General features: G+C 39.4%; 1 protein-coding gene across 1 annotated transcript in view; it reads right to left on the bottom strand.

Annotated features, from left to right (window-relative positions):
• myo10l1 (myosin X, like 1) overlaps positions 1-13448 on the bottom strand; it is a 58787-nt gene extending 45339 nt beyond the window's left edge. Inside the window, exon 1 of the mRNA XM_042500880.1 lies at positions 13122-13448. Coding sequence (XP_042356814.1) covers positions 13122-13142 — 21 coding nt within the window. The 5' untranslated portion in view covers positions 13143-13448. The remainder of the gene's footprint in view (positions 1-13121) is intronic.
• Between the last annotated feature and the right edge of the window lie 12947 nt (positions 13449-26395).

The following is a 26395-nucleotide window of genomic DNA, read 5'->3' as shown; positions in this document are numbered from 1 at the left end:
TATTCAGCTGAGGCGTTTCCATATCCCAATTAGTGCATCACCTTGTTTTCGACAAAGGTAAAAATCACTTCAAGCAAGGGTAAAAACAGTTTTTATTAAATTTTGCCATTTCCATACAGCTTTTGTGTTGAAAAAGATGAATCTGCTTATTGAAACACGGCTATTGAGGACATTAAAGTCTATGATCTGCGCTGCACGCTACATTTCTTGCTTCTATCTTTGCATGAACGAGCCTCATACATCTAGAATCACTCTGAAAAATTCAAGAGCCTCTCTGTTGTTCTCTCCTCAGCAACTCTCTATATATAGACCCCCACATCCCCCCTCTAGATCCTCTCTCTCTCTGCGGTCAGTCAGCCTGTGTCGTCCCTAACTCCGGCTCGTCTGCCCGTCAGATTCCAGCACACAAAGCCGTTTAATGATGGCGATACCGAGACTTGACCCAGTGACCACCTCGGCCTCAGGCTCTGTACAGTTCACAATCCCTCCCTGTTTAAACTGATAAAATGACCTCTGACCCCACTTCAGTCATTGATTCTGGACTCTATATTCTGTTCTTTCTCCCCCAATTTTCTCCTGATGCTCTCTATAAAAGAAATGAATTGCATTTTTTTTTTTTGCTTTCGCTCCTATCTGTCTCCTCTTTAAGTAAATTGGTCTCTAGTCCTGATCGATGTACTTTGCCTGAGCCACATGCTATCTCTCGGGGAAACTGCAGTGAAGGGGACAACATGGGGTTATAAATGACCTGCCAGCATTACAACCTACACCCACCAACACCCTCCTACTCCTCCTCCCTCCCCCCATCTATTACCAGCCCAGACAGACATCAGTGGTCATGCATGACAACAAACTCCAGTGCTGCTTTCTGTGCATTGAAATGCATTTATGGTGAAAACACTCCCCCTCCGTTTCTCAGTGCGAAATTCAAACCAAATTGCAGTCAAAGTGTGGCCTCCGGCTGTGTCCATCACCTTTTCGTCAAGCTCCATTAAACCTCAATTGTCACTTTACCTCCGAAACCTGACCCTTGACCTCGAATCTTACACCATGCTCCCTGACCAACAGGAGTTGAAAGAGTACCAAAACATCCAGAACAGGGAGGAATGCTAATTCCATACATCTTTGTGCGAGTTAAGAAAAAATAATTGATGCTCCTTCATCACTAGTTTCATGTCGTTTTTAATTAGCTACATTTTAAATAATTATTAGGTTTTCCCGTCATGCAGCCATGATTCTGTTCTGTGCACCTGATTGGATGAACACACCACTTGTTCAACCTGGCAACTATTCTGAAAAAAAATGCATTTGTTACAGGATACATTTAAGGCAAGAAACAGATCATGCTTTATAAATAGTTCTTTGAAAGAATCTGCTGATTCTTTGTGGAGGACACCAAAATCAAGCCCAGTCGCCAGAGGAATAATGTTGAAATTGTACATTTCTGCAAGTCACTAGATTTGCACATTTCATATAAACCATATCAATGTTTCTGAACTTTCATAATGCATTAGATTATTTTTTCATTTGGAGGTGGAGGGGATGGTAATTGGTGTGTAAATTAGGCAAAATGTGGTTGTTTATTTTGCAGATACATTTCTGCATTTTGCAGCCGGGATAGTGCCACAAAAAGTGTTGTATTATCAAGACATTTCTGAGTTTCGAGCTTGTGCCCTGTAGAGAACAGAGCATTTTCTAACAATAACCAAGGGTTTTTTGTGCCTAAACCATGCCACAAAGATTGTTGAAACATAAAGTTTCAATGTATTCGCTACATAATAATGAACAAATGTAATTTATCTGAGGTTTGCAGTGTACAACAAACAACATTTTCAGGCAGTTTCTAAAAGCTTATGCTGACAGCTGAACTTTTGAAATGTAGTCTAGTTTTCAGAATTGCCCAACAGCAACATGGAATAAATACCCAAATTCACGTTTGACGCTTTTCTTAGACGTAGATTATAAATGCAATGCCTGGTGTCTCTCAAATACTGGTTGTTAAGACATCGCAACAAAGATGCATTCCCATCCGACAAAAGCTTGAATTTTATGAAGCAGTTAAGGCAAGAGCATTTTAAGTGTGAAGGATACTGAACAGTACAAGCATTAAAAACTCCATGGAAAAGGGGAAGTCTATACCTTTAGGTAAATCTAATGTAAAGCATATATGATTTGTAATTTATGAGTTAAAATATGATAATCCTCGTCTGTTCCTCACAGTTTCCTCCTGCATGTGTAAGGCCTCTGTGCAGAGTGAAGGTCAGCAGGATTGATTATATTATCATAAATTGATTAAACCAAGAAGAAAAATGGGAGATCTATCAAGTAAACCCCGACCATCTAATAATCTTTCATTACTGAACATACAAAAGAGAGTTTCCCCAGAGCATTCAGCCCAGGCACCCGGACAGCTGTAAGTGTGTGTGTGTGTGTGTGTGTGTGTGTGTGTGTGTGTGTGTGTGTGTGTGTGTGTGTGTGTGTGTGTGTGTGTGTCTGATAAAGGGCTTGTTTCTGCTCGGGCGATCACATGGACGTTCGTGCCATTTGATTGAGGCATCACCCTGGAGACAGCCTCTGATGAAGGGCCCCCACTCCCTCTGAGAGACGCTCACGCCCCAACAGAAACCGACCACTGACCCAAACGTACAATTCATGCCTGCAGGCGTACTCACATTTTTAACTTCTAGTTCTAACTACACATTCAGTGGCTGCTCAACTGAGCTTCATTACATCCCGTTAGGTGAAAACACACACAAAAACGAGCAGCATGTGCAGCTAAATACAAAGATCACCATGAGTCAAGATATTCAATATTCACATACATGTTTCCTTCTGGGCTGTCTGAATGTGGGTTTATATCCAAAAGTAGTACAATTTTTTGACAAATTTTCAGAAAATCTGCAAAAGAAAATGCTATTTATGTGCTTTTCCATCCAATTGATTCGATTCCATTCGATTACGATTACAATTATCATGTCAATGATTCAATTTGATTCGATTCTATGATGCATTGCGATGCATTGTATCCTCAATTTTCTATATTAGTGCTTATGGCTACCTTTTCATCAATAAATACAAGCAGTCAGCTAGCTCCGTTCTCCCACAATTCAATGGGACGTTGTTACCATGCGGCTCTGGTTGCTAACAGGAAGTTCTCTTGAACTGTAGAACTTGTCCGGCTGTGGCCATAAAATAACCAAGCAATGTTGCGTGTCTCTAATCGATTATGTGCTGCCACTGCATCCATGCACAATCGTCCACATCCGCACCACAATGCATATTAGAAATGAATAATTTCAACACCCCTAATAAGTGTGTTTTTGTTTTTGTCACATCAATCTGTCTCATAGTTTCAGGTTCAGTCTGGACCAAAGTGGTAGAACAACAGACATCACCATCCTCACAGTCACATGGCTATCTGACTAAAAGGTAGAAGAAATAAAGGCAAGAGAGACAGAACAAGAAAAAAGGAGTGACTCACAGGGACAGAAACATATCTGACAACCTGGCTGTCATCCACTAAAAGGAGAACAGAGGAGGGAGACACAGTGGGGAACAGGGGGAAAGCAGGGCAATGGTGTAGACAATACACAAAAACTAAAAAATGAGACCAAAGGTTAAAAGTAGAAGAAGCTGAGGCAGACCCAGAATGACAGACAGATGAATAAATGATGACAGAAACAGCTGACCAGTCAGCAGCTAATGGAAGGAAACTAAAGACCGGAGCGGAGGGAGGACACAGAGGGATCTCTGGAGACAAAAGGTCAAAGGTGCATTTTAAGACGAATGTCTCTCTGTCCGACTGATTTAGGGAGCTCATTAACTACAGTTACCTCTACCACAGTGTTAAAACAGCACCAGAGACACATCCAAGACTCACACAACACAACCAGACATCAATTATTCAACATGATAATATCTTCAGTGCAGTTTCAGCTGCCTCTCTGTCGCCTTTCTTCTCTGTGTTTTGGCACTTTTGGAAACCAAATCATACCTTGTTTTTAATGTTTAAAACTAAATCAGCCATTGAGCTCCATGACGCTCTGGTCTCCCTACGATGACAGATGTTTTCCAGGAGAGAGGATGTGGGTGTGGTTGTGAGTGTTTGTGTGAGTTAGTCAATTCTGGATGGACAGCGTCTTTCTGTGACTGATGTTATTTGGCGCCTTTAAGTGGAGTTACTGCCTGATACCAGAGTTGTCAACTTGTTACACGCCATTTCCATCTTCAGGCTGACATTGTGTCCACTTTAACAGATTACCGTGGGGGACAAAGATTTGATTTACCCTTACTAATCAATACAGACCAATGTATCTGCCTAAATCTAACATAATTTTAAGTCTGCACTGATGCGTAGCCATGCCATTGTCCTGATTTCTGAGCACACATTGGCAGGTACTGGGCTTGTCTCCAGCATGCTGAACGTTGTCTGAGAAACACTGATTTGTAACATTGAACTGCTTAAATCATTGTTTCCACTGGTATTAATCACCTGGTCTATTTTTTTGGAGTGGAAGAATCACAGTGAAGTTTAGCTGTTGACTTTGGGATATATAATTTAATGTCTTATTTCCCATAATTTGTGTTAAATTTTATCATAATTAGCATATGAATTCTTGAGATATGGCCAAAAACATTTTGTGTTTTTGTTACAGTGACCATTGACCACCAAATTCCAACCTGTTCATTTTTTTTTTCCAAAAAGACATTTGTGTCAAATTTCAAAATTGAATGAGTTTATTGTTGAGTCCAAATAAATTTTGTGCCAAATTTGAAGGAATTCCCTCAAGGGGTTCTTGAGATTCCCACATTCAAAAGAAGGGGATATACAGACAGAGTTAATGTTATGAGTTCAAGTTGATTTTTGGCTTTTTTGGTAGAAAAGTCATAAATGCAATCGTAACTCCGCCTCCTGTTGATGGCAGAATCCCATTGGACAAATTTGTGGACATCAGAGTGTTTATGGTAATAATGAACTATCTGCACTCCTTTGGTGTGAAAGCCCTGTAAGAGGCATTGTGTGTGTGTGTGTGTGTGTGTGTGTGTGTGTGTGTGTGTGTGTGTGTGTGTGTGTGTGCGTGTGGGTGTGTGTGTTCGTTCAAGGGACTCCCTGATTTTGCTGGTTTTTTTTATAACGTTACTGTGATAAAGCTCTCTGATCCATCTCCTCTGAAGCAGCCCGGCCTGTGTCAGGGACCTAAACTGTGTCAGTAATATTCCATTAAAGGTGATAATACAATCAGGACAGCGAGGCTTTCAGCAGATTATGGCGGCTGGAAGGAGAGCAACAACATGTGTTTATGTGTGTGGGTGGGTGAGCGTGAGTGTTACCTGTCCTATATGAATCACAGCTATCAGTGAAAGAGATTACAGTTGAATTTCAAATCTGTAGGTATGAAATAAGTATATGGGGGCATTGCACAAAGTCAAAAATGATTTTTGAAAAAAGTTTAATTCATTATATTCCTCTTTCTGAACAATCTACTTCTATATGTCAAAGTTGTTGTTTTTTTAAAAAAAATGGTAAGTAAGTGTCCTTAAGCACATAATTATCTTCTCACCATGATTTTCTGGAGAAAATAATCAGCTATTTTATTGGTAATGAAAATAAATCCTAGTTATATTCGTGTAATATTTTTTAACAGAAATAAATGGCTCCTTTTATATGAAAATAATGAATCCATGGACTAAACTAACAATTTAATCTTAGAATCTTTTTAAAACAGCCATGTCATAACGACTTCTTTTTATGCTTGTGGACGCAGCCACTTTGCCATCACCCGTTAGTTTGTAGACGACCATTTTAAGCCTTGAGTTTTGCATTTCGAAAACAACAAAAGTGAAAGTGCAGAAAATGTATTTATTTTACAGATTTTTTTTAATTTCTGTAACATCCTTTTGAATATAACATTTTTATTGGCCTTTCCTCCCATTGTTTCAAAACTAATTTGCTCAGGTTTCAAAGATTCAAATAGCTTGTGGGAGGCATCTGAACGCAGCACAAGAAAAGTGATATGAATCCAGGTTTCAAAGGGTTAATGGAGAAAAATGAGTACCATCAAGTTTTCCAAATTTTGGCATTGATTGGGTACCAAGTATTGTTTTTTAGCCACATCCCTAATTGAGATGACACACTCACTACGAAAATATTACTGAGGTAATATATAGTAGAGTTATTTTCTCATTGTATCCGACACCAAAAAAAATAAAAATTGCAGGTTTAAGACGCTTCTGCATTGGCTTCATTTTGGCATTGTTACATGCACTTCATTCAGTCTTTGATGGGAACATTTAACTATTGTGGCACACACACACACACACACACACACACACACACACACACACACACACACACACACAGAAGGCATCAGGTCAAAGCTCTCTCACACAGCTACTGTAGATACACACAGCACCCCAAATTTAAGTACATAAGAGCACCGTGTTCCCTGTTTGGCTGCTTCTCCGTTATTCTGGAATATCTGAAGCTTTGAACAGATAACCTTTTGACCTGTCCTCAATTCCAAAACAAACACATGAATGATTTATCCAAAGTAAACCAGATCAGAGTATACTGCTAAATTACAAACAGGGATAAAGGCAGCAGATAGAAGCAGCTGTTGATGTGTATGTGTGTGTGCGTGCGTGCGTGTGTGCGTGCGTGTGTTTGTACAGTGTAAATCCTCTTTGAGAGGCCAGTTTTGAGCAGTCTGCTAATTATCACATTCTCTCTGATCTTGGATTAAAACTACAGTCACACACCCCCACCCCCACCAACACCCTGGCAACAAGACTCCACGGCAACAGTGTGGAAGCAGGGCACCATGGAAACAGCCTCTCTACGCTCAGCATTGGTGGATGATGGGAGATGGTGTTCAGGTGGAGAGGATTATGGGATATGCTGTACTTTGTCAGTATTTTATTCCAGCAGAGTGCAAGGAAGTGCTTGGAACCTATTGTTTTAGTAGAGATTTTTACTATTGTGCAGCGCCATTGCATTTTTGAGGGGACTAGGATAGTCAAAAAATGGGTTAGGATGAAATTCCTTTAATGTTTATGAAATTTGAGTGGATCATTGCTCCCATTTTCAAGAGCATATAAGATCATTTTGAAGTTTTTGTTAGCCAGGAAGTCAACCATCCTGGGAGTTTTTTTTGTGTGTTAATTTTAATTTTACAAACACATGTTTGAGGACATTGGGATACACAAAACCTCACCAAACTTTGCACCAGTGTTTTAATTAATAATTATTTAGATTTGGTGGTGCAAGTGGATTTGTGCGTGGTACGTTGCAATTACTTTCAGTCGTTAAATGCATATCTGACACCCCTGGCATACTGGAAAATTCACAAAACTTGGCGCACATATTGAACCCTGTAAATTTTCTGTGAAAAATAAGGCAATTGGACTTGTGTGTGTGTATAGGTGGCTCCAAAGTGCCCCCTGATGCATTTAGGGCCTCATGTGGGCCAAAGTTGCTCTGATAATCACGACATTTGGCAAGCACATTCCTGTCATGATTTCAGACATGTCTCTTTTGGTTTCCACTAGCTTCATTTACTTTATTTTATTTACTATTTTTATTTTATTTATTTGTTTGTATTAACTTAATACATCTACCACGGGGTTATGTTTTTGTTTGGTTTGTTTGTTGGTTGGTTGGTCTGTCTGTCAGCAGGATAATGAAAAAAATACTGGTCAAATTTTCTTGAAACTTGGTAAAAAGGTCTAGTAATATGGGGAAAAACAATGTAAATTTATGACATTATGAATCTGGTAGGGTATTGGACAGTTGGTGAAATAAAAAACACCATCTTAGGCTTTGAAAAATTGTGGTTGGCTTTATTTTATTTTATTTTTTCAATTTTCTAATTTTTCACAGACTTTAACTGATTGATTGAAAAAGTAATCCAAAGATTAATCAACGGGGAAATAATTCTGAGTTGCAGCCCAATCTACCACCAAAAGTATAACCAGTCAAACAAGCCATAGTCCAGTGCATAATTTTGTACATTTTAAGGAATCATCCTTTAACTAAAAAGTGAGCCTATACAAGAAATTAAATAGCATCCAATGTACTTAAAAAGAAACACTTATAGTTACATTTACTGTTATCTCACTAATTCTTAACCAGATTTCATATATTATCATATCGGTCAATTCCATGACATCCCTTTTTAGAGAAGCTAAGGATTGTGGGAGGAGTTGTTTTATTCACAGACTGGGCTTTGCTGCTTTGATGCATTTGTTTCGCCAAAGCAGATCTGTAGTCTCACACCTCCACAAGCAGAACAAGCAGGAGAGTGAGACAGGGAGGAAAGAGAAGGAAGCAGAGGAAAGACAGGGCTGGAAGAGTGCCAGAGAGAGGATGGAGACTGGCTGAGAAGCACAGAAAGTGTTGGTCGACTGAGATGGAGAAGCACCAAGTGAGTGGCCGCAGGGAGAGAGAGAGAGCATCAGAGGGAAGGAAGAAGAGAAGAGAGAGAGAGAGAAGCAAAGCTGATGCAGTTCCTGAGCAGAACAAATGTGTTTGGAGCTGCTGAATATAGGTCACACATCTCCAGCGACTGTTCCCTTCACTCTACTGAACCGGCTTCCTGCAACATGCACTTCATACAAAATCCTGCATAATTTGGACCACAGTCTATGAACTGCTAAATTTACCCCCCAAGAGCTGTTTACGTCACAATGCATTGCACAAAAGAATAGGGCTTTTTTTTCACTGCACTCAGAAGACACCTTTACGTTCAAACATAGAAGATGCTTTGTTTCCATGTGTATTTTACAGCTTATATATGCAAGCAGCCATACAGAATGCATCAACATGATAAATATTTTACTGCTCTTTGCATGAAAAATCAACCCCAGTGTGAGAAAGCTTTTATTGCTCTATAATTATTTTCAGCAGGGTTTGTAGCGGCCACTCAACAAATTGCAATCGAGTAGTAAATTATTATTTACAGCCTGTTGAGTTATACAGAGTGAAGGAAAAGACAGAGCAAAGACAGAAAGCAAGAAGACTGTGAACTCTGCAAAGACAGGACAGGAAGAGGAGGCAGATATGATACAACAACAATGAAAGCAGGCTTGAGATAATGTGTCAAAACTGTTCTTTCCACTTTCACACCTGTCTGTCTCCTGGTTATCGGTCCACGGTGGCTGTGTGCACCTGTAAACCAGTCCAGACCTCACACACACACACACACACGCACACACACACACACCATGAACACACAAAATATCACCCATCTTATACACACACAAACGTACACTGCACTACTGTAAACATAGTCTAACTGAAATACATTAAACCTGTTATTAACTGTGCATTACATGGGGTAGGCACAAATTACAACAACAGTTAAGTTTCACTTTCACTGTGCCTGACATTCTACTGCTCCTCCTGTGCCCATAGTACGCTTGGCACCCTGCCAGAGTATCTTAATGGTATGTATACTCAGAAGCACCCCTAAAGAACGGTCCAGCTGCAAAAAATCTAGAATCAATTTGTGGCGGCAGATGTTTTGATGTTGGCAGGCGACCACAATTAAATTAATGAGTGGGAAATCCTGTTACTTCTTTGCCATTTTTATATTTATGTCAGGAGTACATTCAAACAATCAGCATTATTCTAACTTCTGTTTTGGTCTCTCGCTGTTACTTCCAATATAGTAACCTCAAACATTTCACATGTATGTTGTTTTTCAGACCAGAAAATACTTATTTTTGCTGTATTTAGAGCACATAATGTCACTGCAACTATTTCACTACTAACCAACCCACTTTGAATATGAGGGGATTATACAGTAGTCTACTGCCACCTGACATTTCATGCTTGGCTTGTTGGCCAGCTATCATGTTTTCTGCCTGGCTTGAGAGAGAGAGGTCAGCTGTTCTACTCTTCCTGCTTTAAGAGATAGAGAGACAAATGGGGGAACACATGTGGGATGTAAGATTGGGGGAACGAGTGATGAAGATTGCAGAGGAATGAAACTGAGTGAATGTTGGGCAGACACCTCTCGAGAGGATTGATTACTCAGTGTCCCACTGCATGAAGTCATGTTTCTGGCTATCAGATATGCAGCTTATGCAGGACTGCAGGCCTAAACATTATAACTCAATAAGTCACTCCATTTTCAGGTCTCATATAGGCTTTCAGAGTCTGTGCTGTGCGGAGGGGCTGCAGGGTTGGTGATGTGCTGGTCTGTGAATCGATACTATAATCAATATATTACACACAGACTGATGAGAAATGGAGCAGGAGTGATGGTCGTTACACTTAGCTGTTGCTGTATGATCATCCAAACGTTTTTCGTATTGTTAGTATGACACATTAGTGCCAGGATTCAATGGACAACGCAATGGCCAGAAAAAAATAACACTGGCATTTTACATCTCTGCAAACCATGGAAACTGGTATGTTACATTACATGTTATTATGTCGTATGTGTTTTTCTGTGATTCTTTTCTGTGTTTAACGTGGTTAGGTTTAGGCACAAAAAACACTTGGTTATGGTTAGGAAAAGATAATATCTTTGCTTCAAAATAAAACTATTGGGCACAGTCTCCACTGGAAAAGTAGCAATATTTCAATGAAAAACCATCACTTTTTGTGCCACAATTCCAGCAGGAAAGCAGTGATGTCTCTATGAAAAACAACCAATTTTTGTAGCACTATCCCATTTGGACAAAACACCCACATTTGGTGCAAAAAGCAATAATGAGTTGCTGCAAACACCCAAGTTTGATGCCTAATAATCCACAGGGAAAAAAAGTTACAGGTCATTAGAAAACATCCATGTTTGATGCTTAAAAAGGAGCTGTTAACACAGTGACAGGTCATGACACAAAACCAAGTTTGGTGTCTGGAAAAATGATGACAGATCACTACAAAGCACTCATGTTTAGTGATTAAAAGTCTGCTGGAAAAATAATAACAGGTTGCTACAAAACACCTACACTTGGTGCCCAAAGTGCAGCTGGAAAAACAGTGACAGTTAATACAAAGTACCTATGTATAGTGCTTAAAAAGCCACTGGAAAAAAACAATAGGTCCCTACAAAACACCTATTTGTGGTGCCTAAAAAGCTGCTGGAAAAACGACAGTGGATCACTACATACCCTCCCCCATTTAGTGTCTAAAAAAGTGTCAGAAAAACAGTGACAGGTTGTTATTAAACGCCAACTTTTAGTGCCTAAAAAGGTGGCAACAGAAACACAAGCTTTGTGTCTAAAAAGCCACTGGAAAAACTGTGACAGATCACTACAAAGCACCTGTGTTTGGTGCCAAAAAAGTTGCTGGAAACACAGCAATTACTCACTAAATTACAGCTGGTTATGTTGTTTGTTGTTGGCCTGCAGCTTAGAAGGCGTCTTGCCAAGGGGACAGGCCATCCACCGTGCCCTCCACCTCTCAGTGACAAAGTCAACTCATACAGCATGTCACTTTAGAGACGATGATATAATACATATAAAACTTGGAAATGTAACATACTCATGGTCTGCCGAAAGGTATAATGCCAACATTTTCTTCAGGCAACTGGGGCTCCAATATATCACACCTTTTAATTTTCCCAACAACAGCCAGAAAACAAAAGGCCTTGGACACCAGTGTTCAATGGCCCTGGTACCCACACATACACATATATACCCACACCACCACTCACACACACACACACACACACACACACATAAATGGCATGACATCACTGCCAATGTGAGGGGCATTTAAACCCATATCAGATTAACTTAAGAGGGGGGAAGATAAGTAGCTTGGAGAGGACGGATATTGGCATCAAAGTCAGCGGACAAGACGGCGTTTCGTGAGATTGTGTGGATACACTGAATGTGGACCAAATCACAAATGAAATGGAGGGAGGGAGGAGAGGCTCGTGGGGGATGACAGTGTACAATGAAGACCCTATATGTTAGGGAGGAGGAATGGGAATGTAGAAGAGGTAAATTGCTTGAACATCACTCTGGATTAGGATTGCAGCAATATACTAATTTTAAGGTATACCGTGATATAAAAGTTGCCGATTATCATACTGTGTACATTACTTCTATTATTACTACGGTACTGAAAAAAAAACCTGGATAGAGAATCTCACCTTTATTTTAGTTATTATCAAAAGGAAGACTTTTTAAAATTCCATTAAAAAAGGGTTTGGAGTTTTAATTATCGTGATTAAACATTTGTGCAACCAGAACTAAACCTTCTGTTTTCATTCCTTAAAGGGTCATTCTGACTGATAATAATAACAATAACATAATACCGTGATACCGTGATATTTTCTGAGATGTGAAAATCTCTTGCAACCCTACTCTGGATCTAAATGGAAAAACCTATCAGGCGAGAATGGTTTGTCAGATAAATCCCAAGATGCTAGAGATGAAAAAGTTAGGTGGTGGTTCAGGCAGTAAACTGAATTAATAACCACTGATTTACCTAAGATTTAATTAGATGCCATTTGTTAACCATTTGTCTCACCTAGCCTCTTGCAACCACGCACACACACAAATGTCCCTCCCCTCCTCCTCCTTCACCCCTCCTCAATTCCCGCAGCCGTGTACCGACCCATACCCACCCTGCTCCATCCATCCCATTCACAGCGCACGAAAAAAAGGCACAGAAAGGGTTTCTTAACAGCAGCATTGGTGTGGGAGGGCTGTTGCTGTGGGTCAACACGGTCTACCCTCCACTAACAGATTGGCTTTAATCCGGCAGCGAGCCGTATGCATGCAAAAGCCCGTGTCAGCTCTCGTTTGGCCAATTTATCTGCAGCTCTGCTCTGAATTAATTCACAGAGCCGGCAGCCAGGCCCCGGTGCTCTGCGGTGATAATAAAATAACCCGTGTGTTTATTCTTAATCGACACAGGGATGCAGTTAAAGCACGGGCCTTGTGGGTTTTGATGGAAACGGTGAGGGATGATTCCAGTCGACGGAAGCAAAGCAACACCTGCCCAAACCATAAAATGCGATGAAAATCAAAAGAAAACGCGTAAAGGCGTTTTGCATCACAGACATCATTGCAAACGAACGCTGTATCACGCCATAAAATAAAGCTTAATTTGTCATTAATGTTTATCTCGATATCAGTGACACACATTCTCCATAGCTTACCTCTGTGAAAAACGCCTCCATCCTCCCTACTCCTCCCAGACGACGCGCGCCCGGCCCCGCACAGCGCAGACACCGGCTCCGGTCTCGTGTGCGCAAATCTCGCCAACGGAAGGCTGAGCGTGTTCGTCAGTATGAAGGAAAGGTAGCGGTGTCTCCGTGCTGCTGTTTCCCATTCACCGAGCGTTTGTCTTCATCTCTCGAAACGGCTCAGCGGCTCAAACACACCTCAGCAGCGTCCGGGCTCAATGCGCAAAAAAAGCCACATGAGAAAAATCCAAGTGATGAAAAATTAAAAAATGTCCACGCCAGGGATCCTTCAGAGGAGCGCTAATTGAAAGCGCCCCGGTATTCCAGGCCTGCCTCGTCTCGGTGTGACAGTGTATGTGCATGTGTGTGCGAATGTGTGTGTGTGTGTGTGTGTGTGTGTGTGTGTGTGTGTATGTGTGTGTGAGGCTGTGAGTAGGCTGCGTGCGTGGGGTTGAGAGAGAGCACCAGTCCGGGGGCAGAATGAGCTCAAAGCTGCCCACCGCACACACCGACGGGGCGGTGCAACATAACACACACACACACACACACACATACACAGAGAGAGAGAGGGAGAGAGAGACATAAGGTGGTGTAGGGTTGAAGGTTTGTTGCTGTGATCAACACTGACAACATCTGTATTTGTTCTTCTCCACTCAGCAAAAAGGTCTCCGTTTTTTTGTGTTCTCTAGACTATAGAGGGTAAAAAGAAGTTGCTTTGGTTAGTGACCAGAACAGATGAAAGAGACACGGTCCCACTTGGCCCAATTACAGGTGTTGATCCCGAAATAAACCAGATTGTCCATCAGCAGCGCCTCCATGTTGGATTTCATGCAGCAATCATTCCTGATAAAAAGGGGGGAAAGAGGGTTTGTGCAAAAATGGCAAAGAAGGCATTGAAACCCTGACTGTTGCAACGACAGTTACTCTTAATATTGAATGTATGACAGTTACAGGTAGTTAGCTGACTGTCCTTATGGTGTCAAACTGTAGTCCGACGGGGTCACTCTTGTGTTTTTTTTTTTTTTGTGGCAGTGGCGGTGTGCTGTATAGCACCTCTATGGGAGATTTTAGGGGTTTGTCATCAGGGGCTCCTTTTCTCATTTTGTAGGGGGCCCCAAGCATTTGCCTGGTTTGCCTCTCATGACATTGCCCCCCTGTGCAGAAAAGTCTCAACTTTCTAAAGCATTGTAACTAATGGATTCATTATTGCCTTTTTTGTCTCCATTTACTGGTGCCTTATTTGTCTTGATAGCTTTTTAATCCAAGCCTTCAATGGATTGTTTGACCTCTGATCTAGAAAAGAGCTGCAGAGCTCCTGAACCAAACTGCATTTATTAACACTATATAATTAACACTTACAATTGCAAACTTGCATTATTGTAAAAACCCTCTATTAATGACTTACATCTATGTCTGCAGACTTGAGTCCTGTTAGCTTTGATGACTGATTATTAATCGTATAACAGCAGATCTGATGGTTTATCACTCTTTATTAGTGCTTTTGTGGATGACCCAAAAGCTAAAGATTATGCTCAAAACTGATCCGTAAAATATTGGTAAACCATTAATTAATCAGTAAAGTCTTTTGTTACATTTTATAAGCCCTTTCTAAAGATGGACTTTAAAGGATTCATTAATAAACAGACCTACTGAGCACAGGCCCCAGGTCCCAAAGTGTCAGGGGCCCCTGGCCTTCACCTGCAAAATGTCATTTAAATGTGTACTGACCAGGAAGAGACTCAAGATGACCACAAACATAAAATGAGAACAAAGGAGACAAAATGACTAAAAAAGGACGTGAAACAGCTGCAAAGAGACACAAAAATACTCGCAATGACTATAAAAAAAGGGGGCAAAACAACAACAAAGAGACAAAATGACCACAAAGACACACAAAAGACAAAGAAATTAAAAAAGGCTACATAGAAATATACAACAACGCCAAAGAGACACAAAAGTACTTAAAAGAGATGCGAAACTGCTGCATAGAGACACAAGGACACTCACAATGAGAATGTAAAGGGACAAAACAACCACAAAATAACCAGAGAGATTCAAAATGGCTACAAGGAAACATAAAGCAACCTCAAAGGGATGCAAAACTTCTACAAAGAGATGCAAAAAAGCTGCAAAGAGACACAAAGAGACTCACAACTACAAAAAACATCCACAATAAGACATAAAATAACCACAAAGACACACAAAGCAACCACAGAATTAAAATTATAATACAGCTTTTATTTCCCCATGTGCCAACTTTTGCATTTATATTACACAGTAGAAACAGACAGTAGAACCCTCCCCCCCAGCACCCTATGTGTCAAACTCACACAAAGAGAGAAAGAGTGAGAGGGGTAGAGTTAATATTTCTGTATGATCTTTCCTAAAAAAAAAAAAAAGTCTTGTTGGATAGGAGGAGGAGCAGGGGGGCCAGGTGCAGCCATCAGGAGCCCAGCAGGGTGAGGCCTCTCTGGGGCAAAGCATTGTGAAGCTCAGCCTGTTCCCTCTGGAGCCCTGGAGGTATAGACGGGGCCTCCTGCATGCACGCCTAAAAGTATTATTTAACTGCCCTCCATCTTCATCACTGAGACAGTTCAAAAGCTACAGCCCCAACAACAGGCCCCCTTTTTTTGTTAGAAGTGTGTGCAGGGATACACACTCACATACACATACACATTCAGGAAATGAGATACAAGCTTTATAATCTTTAATATGACGCAGCACAGACCATCACACACTTACTCTTAACTTTAAAAAGGGTTTCTGGACTTAAAACTGGAGGAGTTGTGTATAAATAATATTAATCAGGTTAACACTGGAACAGTAGATTAAAACTATGAATAAAACTCACAATACACACCACAAGTTCTCCAAAATAACATTATTATAGTTAATTAATAAATATAGGTCATACAGCACTCCTTGGATACAAACAAAAACATAAATACTTTATGAAATTGAGTCACTTTAAAATTGCTCTTATTTAAAAGCATAGAGAATTTAAAAAATAGAAAATAAAAAACCACTCAAAATAAGAGTAGAGTTGGAGCTGGAGTCTGTAGCTATAACTTGACATGCATGTATAAAAAGAAAAGCAATTACACTGTTAAACTCATTGGACAGGGGAAAGGCAACCAGATGATGCTGGAGAGGGGACACAAAGTCAGATCGCAAAAGAAATAGATATTTTTTCAAAAGGCATTAGATAATTTAGACGATATTATCATGTTTGTATTATAAACACAGTATCAATATTTCACTTTTAAATATCACAGTTATTGTCAGTACAGGTATATGTTATGAATGTAACATTAATGCTAGAATACTGCACAGCCGAATTACTGCACAGGTTATTGTACAGTAAAGTCAGTATTGCACAGTTGGTTAGTGATCTTAAACTATTTAAATATATATAGAAATATCAAGTCTTGTCAGATGTTTTTTTTTTTGTCAGTGGCAACAATTCACCCTAAATATTCATTTACAAGCACTAAAAACAACTGCCAGTGTCATATAGTAGCGCTGCATTTGGGTTTGTTGATACAGGACTAACAGAGGTGACAGCATCGTGTCGGTGTGATTAGCCGGCCCGCAGCAGCACTTACGAGTCATAATGGACTCTACAATTATCTCTGTTGTTTTCTCAGAAGTGTTTCTTTTAAAAATTTAATCAAGTCTTGCTCTGAAGGACACTGACATGATTGGCCATTTTGTGAGAAAAGCGGAGTTTTATATTCCTCCTGTATTTGGAGATGTTGATCGGCCTGTGTGTTTATAGAAGCTGATGTGAATTTACCTGAGTTTATTTTAAGTGTTTGTTTTTAGGTAATGAGGGCGGTTTATAACACCAGAACAATTCAGATTATGTGAAGTAGAGCTGAAACAATTAGTTGATAAATCAATTAGTTGATGAACTGAAAATTAATGTGCAACAATTTTAATAATCATTTGTTCAATTAAATCATTTACCAAGAAAAAAGTGATCTGGTTCCAACTTCTGTAACACAGTATGAGAATTTACTGCATTTCTTAGCTTTATATCATAGTAAACTGAATGTTTTGGGGTTGTTTTTACTGTCTACTACTGACAAGAAAGACATTTTGAATTTCCTGTGAGGTCTGGAAACCTGTGATAGACATATTAGTTTGATGTTTTGTAGACTGAAGGATTATTGACTTTTCAAAAAAAAAAAAATAATAGATTAATCGATAATGAAAATAATCATTAGTTGTGACCTATAGTTTTAATCAACATTATAATGACACAAAATATATTTTGTTGATTTTTTTTTAGTAAATAAAATGTTGGCTAAAACTTCAGCCCTGATACCAGAAAAAAATGCCGGGATTGTACCTTTTGTAGGTTACAATCCACATTATTATGGGGCGGATACATTGAAACTTTACATTTCAATGACGCAGTGGTTAATGTGTAATTTAGGCACAAAACCCACATGGTTATGATAAGTAAAAATTCATTTTTTGAATTAAAATAATTTGCTTTCGGGGCACAGTCCGCTCAGGAAAGTAGCAAAGTCTTGGTAAAACACAACAGCTTTTTGTGGCACTATTCTGGCAGGAAACACACTGATGTCTTGGTAAGAAACAATCACTTTTCGTGGAACTATCCCATCAATAACAATAGCTTTTTGTGCCAGTGGCCCCGCTCTAAAACAGGAACCGGTCGCAAAAAAAACACGCACATTTGATGCCTTAAAAGCTGCTGAAAATGCAACGACTTGCTAAACACAACCAGTTTTGTTGTTTGTTGGTCTTGAACAGTAATCTCGCCAAGGTGACACGCCATCCACCAATACCTCCACTTCCTGATGACAGTCAGTTTAAAAACATTAATATGATACGTAACAAAACGTGTTGCATATTTAAGGTTTTCAAGTTTTTGAGGTTTGAGGTTTTCATATGGGTGATGTTGGGGGGACAATGTCGAGATTTTCTTCTGGGCGACTGGGCTGAAACTTTCTTTCACTTCGTACTGCCTGCCCTAAACCCCTCCCGAATGGTACTCCAGGATGTATAAAACAAATGCTCTTAACATCATTTTTAATCTCGGTCTGCATGAAAGTCAATAACTACCAAATGTAACAGGACACAAATTTGCACAGAAAAATCCCTGGAGTGGAAATGTAGAGGGGGGTCAATGCTGTCTGTGAGTACATGCCTAAAAGCCATCGACCCAACTCTTCTGACATGCACATGTATACAAGAACACACACATGCATTGACACACACAAACATCAGAAAGCCTGAGTTATTAAATTCTCATTACCATGACAACACCAGGACTGAGTGACCCTCAGCGGTGAATAGTGGGATAGATTTTGTTTCTGACGAGTCAGGAGCAGAACTCTGCTTACTCATCTGACCACAGCTCTCGGTCTTTCTCTCTTTCTCCTTGATGTCTCCTTCTCCTCTTACTGCTACACTGAATGTGTGTGTGTGGGTGTGTAAATCAGAGAGAAGTGTGTGTTGTAGACAGATCGTCAATAGGTGGTTCTCTGAGTGAAAATGCAGACAGATTACTGAAGAGCTCAAAGCTGCCATCCACAGCGTCTTCATCTGTATGTACATGAGGCTGACAGCAACACTTACACAAGCATATAATTTAACACACGTATCCGGGGTGTGAGTGTGTGTTTGCGTGCATATGTCATATGTTGCATGGGTTAATAGACATCACTCACAATGTCACAGCCAATCAGTTTTATGTGTGGAGCGTCCATAAATCTCTTCTCATTTATTGGCCTCTTTCTGGTCCCCCTCTCCTGTGACCCCACTCTCTCCCCGCAGACACGTCTGTTTACGGCCGCCTGAGAGGACGCGCTGAATCAAAGGGACGCAGAGAAACTCAGTGTGAAAAATAGTCCGATTGATCATCAACCTTACTTTGCACTGGTTAACTGGTGAAATGGGACAATCCAAAACAAGGCCTGGAGGCTAAATTAGATCCTCAACAAGCTCTCTTTTGACTTTTCAAATGGATCCAGAGAGATAAAGAAGCATTGTTTGGTCTTATTTGATGCAATGGAGTGAAATTCAAAAAAACTCTCTAGAATATGTGATCAATAATTAAACCCCATCAAAAATACATTAAAAGATGCCGTCTTCTTATAAGTTTAAAATAAGCCATTTAAAAAAAAACTGTATTTATTTATGGTAGGTTTTTCTTGCTACTAATTCATTTTATTCTTGTTATTGTTTTTTGATTTTTTTCTATTGCAGTTTTTTAATTTAAATTATTTTATTTTTAGAATTATTCATTTATTTATTTATTATAAATAAACCCCATCAAAAGTGCTTTACAAATGCCCTCTTCTTACATAATTTAAATAGACAAATATTTGTAACATTTATTTATAGCAATCTGCAATACAGCAAAGTCGCTCTTCAGGCAATACAAGACATACATTTTGATTAAAATAACTGCAACAGCCTTATTAAAAACTTGTTTTCATCAATCTATATTATGGTTTATGTGGTTCACAATGGCTCACATAAATAAACTCTCTCTCTCACACACACACACACACACTCAAGGAAATGTAATATCGAGCAGATGAGGCCACTTAGTCTATCTAATTTAATTTACTTTGAATTACTCTGTATTAAACTTCTGCTGGCCAGTGGATGGCAAACTGTCCACACCAGTAATGTTTCCACATTAGTCATTCATCAACACATCGACACACACAAAATTAAAACAAAACATTTGAACACAAACACTTAAATATTACCTTTTCTAATAGTCCAGTTATGGATACAGTATCAACTGAATGCCCCTGTTGGTTGTGAGGGAACCAGAGTTATGTTTGATCAAATTAAACATCTTCTAAAATCACAAGATAGCCTTAAAGTGATAGTTAGGGATTTTTGAAGGATTCGTGTTATATGTATTACATACAGTCGCTGGCAGCCGGCGCGCTTCCGGTTTGTAGAAACAGCTCAAACAGGGGTTGATATTTTATGCACTTAAAAAAGGCCTACTTAAAAAATGCAGTATCAGTCAAAGTGGACACTATATTTAACTATAAGACTTTAACTATAGACCATTAACCTTTCTGTCTAGTGACCACGTCTGAAGGACATTTGCATGTCTGGACACACATATTGATTAATTTTTGATACACGGGGGACAACAAGGACAAGTCTGGAGAGGTCACTGATTTTCTTTTTTCTTTTCTTCTGCTTCTTTTTGGTGGGTTCATATTCTAAATTATATCAATAGATAATGAATACATATTTTTAAGCCGCTCCCTCATATTACAAAGGTTGAAAAAGAGTCAAGTGGAAAAAATGACAACAAAGACGCCGAGCTGCTCTTGTGTTGCTCAGGGACATCCATGCAGTCTGGTGTCAGAGTTCATTCCCCGGGGATAAATATACTGAACGACACAATGATTCATGCATTCATGTCTGCTGCACACCTCCCCACACACACACACACACTCTCAGAGAGTGACATATATATGATGTCACCCGATCTGTATGACTCATGCAACACACACGCAAACACACACAGACTTTAGCTCTGGACTGAAAAATGACATCATATTTCCGAGTAGAAAGAAGGACTAAAGGAGGTCATTTTGGGGGAAAGTTACTGACCAGGCTTCTTTTTGTTTGGAATAAAATGTAGGTGTTCATGTTGTAATTACTCTCAGCAGACCGTGGAGTGAACTTCTATCTGCAGACAGCTGTGGACTATTTTAAAATAACTCATTAAGCCAACGGTGCCAGATCAGCAATTTATGAAAGAAAGCTTGACCTCCTGTCCTGTCCTGTCCTGTCCTGTCCTGTCCTGTCCTGTCCTGTCCTGTCCTGTCCTCCACACAGATTTATTCTATTAGTTTTATATATCTCTATTCAAACTTTTGATGTGATTACTATTTTTATCATATACCAGATGAACCCCACAATGATCACAATGATTTAGATGCCTTGCTCATTCTCTAGATGTGTCATTTTATGTCCACAAGTGTCTAAGACGTCTGTCAGGGAAAATAAGGGGCCGAAAAAGGGCAATACGGGGAATATAATATACATGGCAAAAAAAGAAGACTTTTTTCCCCATCACTGTACCTTGTACATTCAGCACCCTCAACCAGCCACCCAACCTCCCAAAAAAGTCATTATCCTTTATATTTAACATATTTAAGAAGAGCTAATTTGATATCGATGCAAATAAAGAACTTACCTTACACACAATGATAATAATATTAAATATTAAACAAAGAAAAAGCATACAATTTGTGCAAATCTGCAAATTTCACCTTCTTGTGTTTTTTTCTCTTTAACATCTTGCATCCTGGATGGCTTTTGTTCATTTTATCTCGCTCTTATGTTCTTCACTCTACTATAACCATCAATGCTTTAGCATTAGATCTTATGATCAATTTTCCCCTTTCTGTTCCATTAAAAATAATACGGGTGATGTTTGGGGGATATTTTGGTTTAGGCACAAAAACAACTTTGTTAGAAAAACATGATGTTTTGGCTTTTGTTCATCCCAAACAGAGGTGGAAATGTCCCAGCCTCTTGTTAAAAACTACTTGTATTTTTTGGTCTTAAAAAGTGGTCTGCTGCTGTCTGCTGCTTGGCAGCTATCTCACCTAGGCATCACACTATGCACCATCACCTCCTCCTGAAAAGAAATATACTAAATCTGAACTCTATCACTTTAGAAATAATGATAGGTTTTGATACATATGAAAGTACAAATATAACATACCTGTGGTTTCCAGCAATGTACAATACCAACATGTTTTCTGGTAACAGGACTGGAAAAACCAAAATAACTAATTGAAAAGTTAAGGGTTTGGGAGACTGCGGATTGTGGCTACAACCCTGTAACTATAAAGTCCCTTTCCCACTGCAAAAAACCCCACTAACACCCGCTAACATCTGCCTTTTGTGTTTTGACTCTGCAGTAGTCATGGGAATCAGGTCTATAGCCTCTTTTATCGGGTTTTCCTATTTTTACAAGAAACACCTACACACACTAATTTTGAAAAGCGATATAAGTAGACATAATTAAGTCAAAAACTGAATCATGACTCACAATATTTAAAAAACATAATCTTTCAATGTGATAATGACAACAGATAAAAACAGTCTTTTATTGTTTAATTGCCAAACGCCACAGGAAGAGGGACAATTATGGCTGTTTGAAAGCGGCCCCAGGGGTACCAGCAGGGAGAGGAAGACAAGGCACAATTTAAATTTTTTTAATGGAGTCCAGTGTTGCCCCGTGAACATGCCTGTGTGTGTATAGATTTCATACCTGCTGTGTTGAGTTCACATGGGTGCACATACAGGAAGGAGCTTGATCTAATTAAGTCGCTCTAGAGAGAAGTCTTCATCTGAATTCCCTTTTCCCTGCCCCCCTCTTCCGGGCACCCCCACCTGCCACTATACCCCACCCCCATCCCGAGTATCCCAGCACCACCCATGGCAGCATGACAGCACGTCTTTGCACCAAATTAGCTGTCAATGCAACCTCCTAATTCCCGACAGACAGTGGGGTAATTTAATCAGCCGGCTATAGCCTCCAGCAGACCACTATCATGCTTACACACACACACGTAAACATACACACACAATAGTCCAGTCATATCATACAACACACAGACTGTTTATTCATAATATGTGTGGAAATGAAGAATTTAGTGAAAACTTTGGTATGAAAACTGTATTTTAGTGAAGTAAAAGTAGATGAGCTCCAACCTTACTTTTATTTTACTTTTGAAAAACTATTTTTTCTGTATCAGTTCTGGGTACTTTTTGTTTGTATTTCATATATTGTGGAGGGGTTTTTTTTTCAGAAAGATATGCCAGACAATCCCAACCTTTATGATTTTTTTGTAACATCTGCAATTTTACCCTTAAAGGTCCAGTGTGTATATTTAGCGGGATATATTGGCAAAAATGGAAAATAATAAGAGTATGTTTTCTTTAATGTAAAATCACCTGAAAATAAGAATCACTGTGTTTTTGTTACCTCAGACCTCGTACAGCGGTTCATATGATCATACAAAAATGCAACACACACTCACACACACACATACACACAAGCATCCGCTCACAATACAGTAATGTCCTATGAATTAACGCATCACAGATGCCATTCTTTACTGAAGTAAAGTTATGCATTTAACATAGTTATGGAGGTTAGATTTGGGAAAAGAAACATGTTGACAATGTACCTTAAAATTACTCAAAGCTCACTCATTTCCAAACACCGGTCTCCTGGCGAAAGTCTTGATTTGTGATCCATCCATCACCTCTACCTGCTGCCCTTACGGGACCACTTCCTTTTGCATTCTTTACTCCTGTCAGCATATTGGTCACATGATAGCAGCCTTCCCAAAAATGTGGATTATTCACAAAATACTAGCTCATGAATACAGAGAATATGTACAAATGTAGGTGCATTAATTTTCAGAGAAAAACATACACACAGTGCATGACAACAGCCTGCCGTAGTATGAGCGGTTTATATCTAAATAAGAGGCGGGTCCTTGTCATGCTGCACCGCCATATTTCTACAGTAGCCCAGAACAGACAAACCACACATTGGCTTTAGAAAGGGGCATTCATGTTTTCACGTCAGCGACCTTAGATAGAAGCCCCTCCACAATGAGCCAAACAGCATAAGAAAAACGCTTTTTTTTACCACTTTAAATCACTTAGTCTGTTTGTTTTGGAGAGGAAGAGATATCTGCATCTAATTTGACTCACAGTAAAAACCTCTTGAACAATGAACAGTGAAGGAATTATAACCCATAGAAGTATCAGGTGGTTGCTATGTACAACCCTCAGTGCTAGATGCCACTAAGTCCCCCTAAATTTTGCACACTGCTCCTTTAAATTTCCCTGCACAATGAAGCAGTTTTAACACAGTCTAAATTAGGTGAAGATGTATCAGAGACACTGCTACATGGTAAACTTTGAAATGCAAATTAAATTACTTTTATATCCCAGTTACTGTTTGGTGTTTATCAGCTGGTGAGCTCTGCTGTGGCAGACTTTTTCAACTGGATTAAACCGAACGAAGCCTAATCCTAATCAGAACAGATTAAATTACCCAGATCACTATAATAACTGGATTACACAGACTCCCCCCTGATTCAAGACACCCTGCCTTTTTTTTTAAATCTCTACACACACACACAAACAGACACACTCTCAGAAATAGCTACATAAAGGGGGAAAAAACAAATTAAAGGGTAGAAAGCGAGAAAAAGCTTTATTGAATAAATGTAAGAAAATAAGAGTTTTCTGTCATATGTCTGTGTGGTGAAAACCTCGCTGTCTGGGGAGATAGGTTAATGAAATCGTCATTACCCTAAATTCAATACACAATGGTACACACACATGCACATGTAACCTACACACATGCACAGTGATTGGTGTTAACAGTATAACTAACTCAGTGACACCGTGAACAAAAGCCCAGCTGTCACTCCAGAGGCTTAACAATCACATATGAATATTCATCAGAGCAGAGAGCGACAGAAGGTGAGCTCCGCTTTGCAAAGCATCATGTCGATGCTGTGGAGTCAGCTCTTGCACCCCATCTACTGTATTCTCATTGAAACACGACACACAGGCAAATAACAGCTTCAGAAAATTATTAGCAGTATTCATTTTGTATTAATAAGTCGTACTGCGCTTTTCAGTCTCAGTATTTGTTTATTTTAACTCAAGATGAGTCAAAGTTTTAAAGTTTGACCAAGAACGTTTCCAGCATCTTGCCTTAGTTTGCTCTCAGCCATATTTGACATGAAAACAATAACAACATTGAGAGAAGTGGACACATTATCCATGTCTGAATGTCTGCTTTTTTAAAGCATATTTTTAGTCCTCTACAGAAAAAATACATGCAAACCATCAGCTTCAGGTGCTTTTCACATAGAGGTTTCAAGGCATGACGAGTGAGGTCTATGTTTTTAATAATATATTTTTCTTAACCATTTGATTGCCAGTTATAGGGAAAATAAGAATTTCACACTCCACTTAAGCTAAAGAAACCACTGATTATTATTACTGTTATTCATTTAGTATTAGAAATATTATTGTCCATCTATGTTGAGAGCATATAGCCTATGATCATGCCTGTAAAGAAATTAAGCATATTTGTATTTATGTTGAAATACTAAGTTCTAATTACTTGAAATTATTTAATTGGAAGTGTATCAATTGTGGTAAACAAATAGCAGCATGCACAACTCCAAAATATTTAACAAAATATAGAGCAGGATCCAAAAGCAGACATAACACTTGCATTCACAGATAAATTTACTTATTTAATGTGTGCCCGTATTTATTAGGTAAATCTTTCCATTAAAATCTGTGCAATAACAGGAATTATTACTCTTATTATTTTCAATGCAGGCTTACATGTGGCAGCATCATCAAGAGTGCACTTTTAATATGACAGTACCTCTGTAATTATATTGTAGTACTACTAAAAACGGCCGCGCGATGGTAGTAAAGACCCGTTTTACTGTAATCAGACAAACCTCAGTAATGTCATGGAGGCTCATGCAGGGCGTGTCGCTGACATTTCATTTATACGCAACAATCCTTGGAACCCGCCTCTGACCGCACCTGATTGGCTGCTCCTCCTACAGTTAGGGAACTCTCTCTCTGATTGGATAATATCCCCGTCCGTCAGCTATGACAGACGCCACATTGCTAGCTGTTTCGAAAATGAAACTGCCTAATGTTTGACTACAAAAGGCAGCCTAAAGAAAACGAAAACAAGACGGCTATTACATAAAAAATCTCCCTGTGGGTTCACTCTTTTACCTGACACAGCGGAGGAGGAAAGGCCAACGGTAAGAGCTCCATGCGGCGACATATTTTTTGTAAGGGAGGCAGGCCTGTGCTGTCAAACCACGACAATAACAACACCTGAATCTCCTGTTTGGGCTTTGATGTGTCGCTGTTAATTGATTATTTAAACAACAGCTCAACAGTCAGCCATTTCTGTCACATTTGAGTCTTGTGTGTGTGTTACCTCCGAGTATAAATATGTCTTAAACGCTTCCCTAATGTATGTTATGGTCCATGGTAAGACTAAGGAAAATGTCTCTTTCCGTTTTTTACAGCTGGGAATGTTGAGTAAACACAGCAGAGCTGGATGGGACGTACCGCACTGCAATGGAGGTAAGCTAGTTTCTTTAGCTTTCTTTTTGAGACAGTATGTCCGGGTTTAAAGTGTCCCC

This window comes from Plectropomus leopardus, chromosome 14 (genome assembly GCF_008729295.1).
Source record: "Plectropomus leopardus isolate mb chromosome 14, YSFRI_Pleo_2.0, whole genome shotgun sequence".
Classification (NCBI taxonomy): Eukaryota; Metazoa; Chordata; class Actinopteri; order Perciformes; family Serranidae; genus Plectropomus; species Plectropomus leopardus.
This window is presented reverse-complemented; position numbering and strand designations above follow the sequence as displayed.